This window comes from Salmo salar, chromosome 18 (genome assembly GCF_965601325.2).
Source record: "Salmo salar chromosome 18, fSalSal1, whole genome shotgun sequence".
NCBI classification, from domain to species: domain Eukaryota; kingdom Metazoa; phylum Chordata; class Actinopteri; order Salmoniformes; family Salmonidae; genus Salmo; species Salmo salar.
In genome coordinates this window covers 49,130,001-49,139,460 of record NC_138308.1, presented here as the reverse complement: position 1 = coordinate 49,139,460, position 9,460 = coordinate 49,130,001, and the positions used below count along the sequence as shown (strand labels likewise).

Here is a 9,460-nt window from a genome sequence, read left to right as displayed (position 1 = left end):
AGTAAATGCTTTAGCTAGCTAGATTCTTTACATCCATTGTTTCACAAGATGACAGCTTGGTTTACTGGTTGTTTCAGGAATCCCTAAAACATGAAACAACCAGAATTACAATTTCATACTAGTGTTTCAGGAATCCCTAAAACATGAAACAACCAGAATTACAATTTCATACTAGTGTCACAACACCATAAAGCTAGCCAGCTAGCTGGCTAATGTTAGCTAGTCAGCTAGCTTGCTAAATCACAATTTTCATAAATTAACTTTATGATAAAAAAAAAATATGCATAATCATTTGTCTCTATATTAACTAACATATTCCTCTCAACTGTACATTTTTTTTTGCATGATTCGTTATGACATTATAATCACATTTGCTTCCATCCTAGCCATCTTTGCTGAAGAAAGTCTCCAGCCTTCAGTCACATAGCATCAAATTTGTCATGGGAGCCACTTGATATGATTGGTCATCGCCCAGCGGTCGCCGCTGGTGATTTGCATAAATTTGCGAAAAGTTCATATTTTTCACCGCCTCCCACACCATGTTCTCTCCGCCTCCCATGCCATGTTCGCACCGCCCTCACAGCTTTCCTTCCATTGAAAATGAATGGGAAGCGGTGTTTCACCGCGCCGCTCCTTCTGCTAGTGTACACCGGGCATGAAGTACCATGGCAAATGCGCCATTCTGCTGCTTGACAGGCAAAATATAGGAAATTAACCTAAACCACTCATACTTGTCCAGTTTTATTTTATATATCTTAAATATCAAATTAATGGCGGCCAATATTGAGATATATCGTGAGGCTACCCTACGTATCCGAAATTACATGATTATTAACGTTTACTGATCGTGAAAAGCAAGCAGTTATTTTGCTATATAACTAACGATAGAACATTTGTAGGCCTGACTATGTTCTTCAAGAGGTTTTGATATAACAACCAAATAGTTAACATTTTATTTAACAATACCTTTCAAAAAAACGACACGGAGTTGTCAACGGTTTTAAGATACTGTTATTTTTAAATATGTCCCATGTCACATGACCCATAGACTCGACAACGGAAGAGAACTTTTCAAAGAATCACGAGCCAGGCGGGAAAGTTGGTTATTCGTTCTGACCAATCAATTCACTCGTGTAGCAACGCTGCTGCGGACTGTCTACAGCGGAGAGGGACGAGGAAACCAATTTTATACCCAAGGAGGTACTTCAGCGCAAACCAAGAACGGTGAGTTGAAAAAAAAAAAAAATCTTAGTTGATTGACAAAAACGATCTAGCTAAAGCATTATCAAGCTATAGTTGGCGAGTTAGCTTGCAAACGGCTAGCCAGCCAGCTAGCTAGCTAACCGGCGAGAGTTGGCCTGCTTTCACCATCCATGCTTGCTAGTTAGCTGCTAACGTTAGCTACTAATATTAGCTAACGTTAGCCAATGTTACCCGATAGAAAACAGCTGATTAGCTAATGTTAACCAATGTTACCCGATAGAAAACAGCTGATTAGCTAATGTTAGCCAATGTGTAAGTAGTTGAGACCAAATTGGCAAGCTACTGCGGACCAACTAGCTAGCCAGTTACGTATGCTAGTTAGTTAATCACATTAGCTAGCCTTCCCTACCCACACAACTAAGTTAGCTTGCTAACTTGCTACATTTACATTTTCAGCACACCCAATTCATGTTCTTGAATTTCCAGGACTGTAACGTTCTCGTGTATAAAAACTTTACAGGTTATGTTACGTTAAATGTAAAACGAAATGCATGCTCTTCAACCGATCGCTGCCTGCACCTGCCCGCCTGTCCAGCATCACTACTCTGGACGGTTCTGACTTAGAATATGTGGACAACTACAAATACCTAGGTGTCTGGTTAGACTGTAAGCTCTCCTTCCAGACTCACATCAAACATCTCCAATCCAAAGTTAAATCTAGAATTGGCTTCCTATTTCGCAACAAAGCCTCCTTCACTCATGCTGCCAAACATACCCTCGTAAAACTGACCATCCTACCGATTCTTGACTTTGGTGATGTCATTTACAAAATAGCCTCCAATACCCTACTCAATAAACTGGATGCAGTCTATCACAGTGCCATCCGTTTTGTCACCAAAGCACCATATACTACCCACCACTGTGACCTGTACGCTCTCGTTGGCTGGCCCTCGCTTCATAATCATCGCCAAACCCACTGGCTCCAGGTCATCTACAAGACCCTGCTAGGTAAAGTCCCCCCTTATCTCAGCTCACTTGTCACCATTGCAGCACCCACCTGTAGCACGCGCTCCAGCAGGTATATCGCTCTGGTCACCCCCAAAGCCAATTCCTCCTTTGGCTGTCTCTCCTTCCAATTCTCTGCTGCCAATGACTGGAATGAACTACAAAAATCTCTGTAACTGGAAACACTTATCTCCCTCACTAGCTTTAAGCACCAGCTGTCAGAGCAGCTCACAGATCACTGCACCTGTACATAGCCCATCTATAATTTATCCCAAACAACTCCCTCTTCCCCTACTGTATTTATTTATTTATTTTGCTCCTTTGCACCCCATTATCTCTATTTCTACTTTGCACTTTCTTCTACTACAAATCTACCATTCCAGTGTTTTACTTGCTATATTGTATTTACTTTGCCACCATGGCCTTTTTGCCTTTACCTCCCTTATCTCACCTCATTTGCTCACATTGTATATAGACTTATTTTTCTACTGTATTATTGACTGTATGTTTGTTTTACTCCATGTGTAACTCTGTGTTGTATGTTGTCGAACTGCTTTGCTTCATCTTGGCCAGGTCGCAATTGTAAAGGAGAACTTGTTCTCAACTTGCTTACCTGGTTAATAAAGGGGAAATGAAATCAAAAATAAAACATGTTGGCTGGTTTGTTTATTTCGCCAACACAAGTATGGCAGCTTAGCTAACAAGCTAAGCATTATACCTGGTCATGTTATGGTTTTCAATAGATACATCCGGCTTTCTCCATCTACTTCAAGGGTGAACTACTCTGCAGGAAAACTCCCTACCTTCCTACAGAATCCCAGTATGACCTAATAGCTGTGGTATCTGTTCTCTCCTTGCAGATGACTGGCTCGAACGAGTACAAACTGAACCAGGGCCCAGAGGACAGTATCTCTGCTGTTAAGTTCAGCCCCAGTACAGGCCAGTTCCTTCTGGTGTCCTCTTGGGACTGTACTGTCCGGCTCTACGATGTGGGAGGCAACTCCATGAGGATCAAGTATTCACACCTGGCACCTGTGCTGGATTGTGCTTTCTATGTAAACAAGTTCTCTTTTTTTGTTGTTGGTCATAAGCATTCCATAGTAATCAATTACTCCATTTTTAAATGCAGAGTTGTCTACTTTGCCGCAGTCACACACACCAAGAAGAAGAAGAAACATGACAATATTGTTAAAGTACATTTCTACAAACAATGTAAAATGTAAGTCAAAATGGTATGGCCCCCCTGGTTAAGGAATATGTTTGAGTCAGATATCTCTTCTGTTGTAGGACCCTACACATGCTTGGAGCGGAGGCTTGGACACGCAGTTGAAAACCCACGACTTGAATACAGATCAAGGTGTGCCTGTCGATTATATCACCACTGAATTGTGTGCTTCCTGTTAATGTTAGATGAACAGTGTTTTTTTTAACGGTCCCGTATTTTCTCCTTTGTGTAGATACAATAGTTGGGACACACGACGCCCCCATTCGCTGTGTGGAATACTGTCCAGAGGTCAACGTCATGGTAACGGGTAGCTGGGACAGGTCAGTCAGGCTGTGGGATCCTAGGACCCCCTGCAACGCTGGCACCTTCACACAACCTGAAAAGGTAGAGTTAACAAAACTCTGTATGAAACATTCCTGGGCAAACTTTTATATGGCTACATTCATTAAGACCAAAGCACACAGTGACCTCATTCTCAATTCTGATTTGAAGTTAAAAAAAATATACTGCTCAAAAAAATAAAGGGAACACTTAAACAACACATCCTAGATCTGAATGAAAGAAATAATGTTATTAAATACTTTTTTCTTTACATAGTTGAATGTGCTGACAACAAAATCACACAAAAATAATCAATGGAAATCCAATTTATCAACCCATGGAGGTCTGGATTTGGAGTCACACTCAAAATTAAAGTGGAAAACCACACTACAGGCTGATCCAACTTTGATGTAATGTCCTTAAAACAAGTCAAAATGAGGCTCAGTAGTGTGTGTGGCCTTCACGTGCCTGTATGACCTCCCTACAACGCCTGGGCATGCTCCTGATGAGGTGGCGGATGGTCTCCTGAGGGATCTCCTCCCAGACCTGGAGTATAGCATCCGCCAACTCCTGGACAGTCTGTGGTGCAACTTGGCGTTGGTGGATGGAGCGAGACATGATGTCCCAGATGTGCTCAATTGGATTCAGGTCTGGGGAACGGGCGGGCCAGTCCATAGCATCAATGCCTTCCTCTTGCAGGAACTGCTGACACACTCCAGCCACATGAGGTCTAGCATTGTCTTGCATTAGGAGGAACCCAGGGCCAACCGCACCAGCATATGGTCTCACAAGGGGTCTGAGGATCTCATCTCGGTACCTAATGGCAGTCAGGCTACCTCTGGCGAGCACATGGAGGGCTGTGCGGCCCCCCAAAGAAATGCCACCCCACACCATGACTGACCCACCGCCAAACCGGTCATGCTGGAGGATGTTGCAGGCAGCAGAACATTCTCCACGGCGTCTCCAGACTCTGTCACGTCTGTCACATGTGCTCAGTGTGAACCTGCTTTCATCTGTGAAGAGCACAGGGCGCCAGTGGCGAATTTGCCAATATTGGTGTTCTCTGGCAAATGCCAAACGTCCTGCACGGTGTTGGGCTGTAAGCACAACCCCCACCTGTGGACGTCGGGCCCTCATAGCACCCTCATGGAGTCTGTTTCTGACCGTTTGAGCAGACACATGCACATTTGTGGCCTTCTGGAGGTCATTTTGCAGGGCTCTGGCAGTGCTTCTCCTGCTCCTCCTTGCACAAAGGCGGAGGTAGCGGTCCTGCTGCTGGGTTGTTGCCCTCCTCCGGCCTCCTCCACATCTTCTGATGTACTGGCCTGTCTCCTGGTAGCGCCTCCATGCTCTGGACACTAAGCTGACAGACACCGCAAACCTTCTTGCCACAGCTCGCATTGATGTGCCATCCTGGATGAGCTGCACTACCTGAGCCACTTGTGTGGGTTGTAGACTCCGTCTCATGCTACCACTAGAGTGAAAGCACCGCCAGCATTCAAAAGTGACCAAAACATCAGCCAGGAAGCATAGGAACTGAGAAGTGGTCTGTGGTCACCACCTGCAGAACCACTCCTTTATTGGGGGTGTCTTGCTAATTGCCTATAATTTCCACCTGTTGTCTATTCCATTTGCACAACAGCATGTGAAATTTATTGTCAATCAGTGTTGCTTCCTAAGTGGACAGTTTGATTTCACAGAAGTGTGATTGACTTGGAGTTTACATTGTGTTGTTTAAGTGTTCCCTTTATTTTTTTGAGCAGTGTATATAGTCTTGTTTTTGGTGAGAATGGACATACTTACTGGCATATGGACGTTGAGAGAAATTGATTGTGATACACACATTTTAAGACTGTTCTCATGTCTTTGTCTCTTTAACGAAGGTGTACACCCTCTCTGTGGCTGGTGACCGTCTGATAGTGGGGACAGCAGGGAGAAGGGTGTTGGTCTGGGACCTGAGGAATATGGGTTATGTCCAGCAGAGGAGAGAGTCCAGTCTGAAATACCAGACACGAGCCATCAGGGCCTTCCCTAACAAACAGGTAAACCTCTAGACTAGCTCAGTACCAGACACGAGCCATCAGGGTCTTCCCTAACAAACAGGTAAACCTCTAGACTAGCTCAGTACCAGACACGAGGCATCAGGGTCTTCCCTAACAAACAGGTAAACCTCTAGACTAGCTCAGTACCAGACACGAGCCATCAGGGCCTTCCCTAACAAACAGGTAAACCTCTAGACTAGCTCAGTACCAGACACGAGCCATCAGGGCCTTCCCTAACAAACAGGTAAACCTCTAGACTAGCTCAGTACCAGACACGAGCCATCAGGGCCTTCCCTAACAAACAGGTAAACCTCTAGACTAGCTCAGTACCAGACACGAGCCATCAGGGCCTTCCCTAACAAACAGGTAAACCTCTAGACTAGCTCAGTACCAGACACGAGCCATCAGGGCCTTCCCTAACAAACAGGTAAACCTCTAGACTAGCTCAGTACCAGACACGAGCCATCAGGGTCTTCCCTAACAAACAGGTAAACCTCTAGACTAGCTCAGTACCAGACACGAGCCATCAGGGCCTTCCCTAACAAACAGGTAAACCTCTAGTCTAGCTCAGTACCAGACACGAGCCATCAGGGCCTTCCCTAACAAACAGGTAAACCTCTAGACTAGCTCAGTACCAGACATGAGCCATCAGGGCCTTCCCTAACAAACAGGTAAACCTCTAGACTAGCTCAGTACCAGACACGAGCCATCAGGGTCTTCCCTAACAAACAGGTAAACCTCTAGACTAGCTCAGTATCAGACACGAGGCATCAGGGCCTTCTCCAGTAAACAAGTAAACCTCTAGACTAGCTCAGTACCAGACATGAGCCATCAGGGCCTTCTCCAGTAAACAGGTAAACCTCTAGACTAGCTCAGTACCAGACACGAGCCATCAGGGCCTTCTCCAGTAAACAAGTAAACCTCTAGTCTAGCTCAGTACCAGACACGAGCCATCAGGGCCTTCCCTAACAAACAGGTAAACCTCTAGTCTAGCTCAGTATCAGACACGAGGCATCAGGGCCTTCTCCAGTAAACAAGTAAACCTCTAGACTAGCTCAGTACCAGACACGAGCCATCAGGGTCTTCCCTAACAAACAGGTAAACCTCTAGACTAGCTCAGTATCAGACATGAGCCATCAGGGCCTTCTCCAGTAAACAGGTAAACCTCTAGACTAGCTCAGTACCAGACACGAGCCATCAGGGCCTTCTCCAGTAAACAAGTAAACCTCTAGTCTAGCTCAGTACCAGACACGAGCCATCAGGGCCTTCTCCAGTAAACAAGTAAACCTCTAGTCTAGCTCAGTACCAGACACGAGCCATCAGGGCCTTCTCCAGTAAACAGGTAAACCTCTAGACTAGCTCAGTACCAGACACGAGCCATCAGGGCCTTCCCTAACAAACAGGTAAACCTCTAGACTAGCTCAGTACCAGACACGAGCCATCAGGGTCTTCCCTAACAAACAGGTAAACCTCTAGACTAGCTCAGTACCAGACACGAGCCATCAGGGCCTTCCCTAACAAACAGGTAAACCTCTAGACTAGCTCAGTACCAGACACGAGCCATCAGGGCCTTCCCTAACAAACAGGTAAACCTCTAGACTAGCTCAGTACCAGACACGAGCCATCAGGGCCTTCCCTAACAAACAGGTAAACCTCTAGACTAGCTCAGTACCAGACACGAGGCATCAGGGCCTTCCCTAACAAACAGGTAAACCTCTAGACTAGCTCAGTACCAGACACGAGCCATCAGGGTCTTCCCTAACAAACAGGTAAACCTCTAGACTAGCTCAGTACCAGACACGAGCCATCAGGGCCTTCCCTAACAAACAGGTAAACCTCTAGACTAGCTCAGTACCAGACACGAGCCATCAGGGTCTTCCCTAACAAACAGGTAAACCTCTAGACTAGCTCAGTACCAGACACGAGGCATCAGGGCCTTCCCTAACAAACAGGTAAACCTCTAGACTAGCTCAGTACCAGACACGAGCCATCAGGGTCTTCCCTAACAAACAGGTAAACCTCTAGACTAGCTCAGTACCAGACATGAGCCATCAGGGTCTTCCCTAACAAACAGGTAAACCTCTAGACTAGCTCAGTACCAGACACGAGCCATCAGGGCCTTCTCCAGTAAACAAGTAAACCTCTAGTCTAGCTCAGTACCAGACACGAGCCATCAGGGCCTTCTCCAGTAAACAAGTAAACCTCTAGTCTAGCTCAGTACTTCTCTAACCTCTCCTTGGGACCCCCAGACCTTTCACTATTTTTTAGTAGCTCTGAACTATCTCACCTGATTGGCCTAGTGAAAGGATGATTAGTTGAATCAGGTGAGTTAGCTGTAGGATAGTTAAAATACATGGAACTGTCGGGGGTCCTGAGGAGAGAGTTAGACCAGGGGTTCTCAAACGTCACACGTCTGTGGGCTGGGTAGAAGGTGACGTCATATCATAATACTAAACGTCACTTAGATGGTGCTTTTATCCACAGCGACATGCGGCGACATCATAAATGTTTTAGTAGACCTATGTGATCCCCCTTGCTGGACTTGAACCCATGACCTTGGCATTGCTAGTGCCACACTCTAATCAGCTGAGCCAGACAGGACAACACATCGTTGTCTGTCTGTCTGTCTGTCTGACGGTGAGACCAGATGTTGTCTGACGGTGAGACCAGATGTTGTCGTCTGTCTGTCTGTCTGACGGTGAGACCAGATGTTGTCGTCTGTCTGTCTGACGGTGAGACCAGATGTTGTCGTCTGTCTGTCTGTCTGACGGTGAGACCAGATGTTGTTGTCGTCTGTCTGTCTGACGGTGAGACCAGATGTTGTTGTCTGTTTGAAGGGCTATGTCCTGAGCTCCATAGAAGGACGTGTTGCTGTGGAGTACCTGGACCCCAGCCAAGAGGTGCAGAAGAAGAAGTATGCCTTCAAGTGCCACCGTCTGAAGGAGAACGGGATAGAACAGGTCTATCCCGTCAACGCCATCTCCTTCCACAGTGTTCACAACACCTTCGCCACAGGTGGGATACTTTCTATTGTCACTAATAATAAAACTCAGCAGTCATTCGTCATTTAGACTGCTTTTGAAATGTTCAACTACAATTTAAAAACAAGGAACAATTATTCAACCAGAATATAAAACAAGTATCTCTGAAGCCTGATTTTTTTTTTATTTCCTGCTGTGTTATGTTCTATTATGGTATATTATTATGTGTGGCTCAGTTGGTAGAGCATGGTGTTTGCAACGCCAGGGTTGTGGGTTCGATTCCCACGGGGGACCAGTACGGAGAAAACAATGTATGAAATGTATGCATTCACAACTGTAAGTCGCTCTGGATAAGAGCGTCTGCTAAATGACTAAAATGTAAAAAATGTGACCTATTGGATTAATATCGCCGTGGTTACACTCAAGGGAACACTTGATGAGTGATTAGCCTCCAGATTATTATCTTGTAAAGTCTAACTTCTCTGTAGATAAATGTCCAGCGTTCCACCGTTGACCTTTTGAAACCCTCTCTGTCCTACTACTACCAGGTGGTTCAGACGGCTTCGTGAACATCTGGGATCCTTTCAATAAAAAGCGTCTGTGTCAGTTTCATCGTTACCCCACGTCTATCGCCTCCCTGGCCTTCAGTAACGACGGCTCTACGCTGGCCATCGCCTCGTCCT

At 45.7% G+C, this 9,460-nt stretch overlaps 1 protein-coding gene across 3 annotated transcripts in view; it reads left to right on the top strand.

The window, feature by feature from the left end:
* The first annotated feature begins 939 nt into the window (after positions 1–939).
* LOC106577429 (mitotic checkpoint protein BUB3) overlaps positions 940–9,460 on the top strand; it is an 11,499-nt gene continuing 2,978 nt past the window's right edge. For all 3 annotated transcript variants that reach the window (XR_014381377.1, XM_014155399.3, XM_014155400.3), the window contains exons 1-7: positions 940–1,224; positions 3,069–3,263; positions 3,496–3,565; positions 3,666–3,817; positions 5,638–5,796; positions 8,634–8,811; positions 9,326–9,460. The exon at positions 9,326–9,460 is cut by the window's right edge. Coding sequence is in view for 2 of the 3 variants with exons in the window: in XM_014155399.3 (XP_014010874.1) it covers positions 3,069–3,263; positions 3,496–3,565; positions 3,666–3,817; positions 5,638–5,796; positions 8,634–8,811; positions 9,326–9,460 (889 nt within the window). In the remaining variant the exon portion in view is untranslated. The remainder of the gene's footprint in view (positions 1,225–3,068; positions 3,264–3,495; positions 3,566–3,665; positions 3,818–5,637; positions 5,797–8,633; positions 8,812–9,325) is intronic.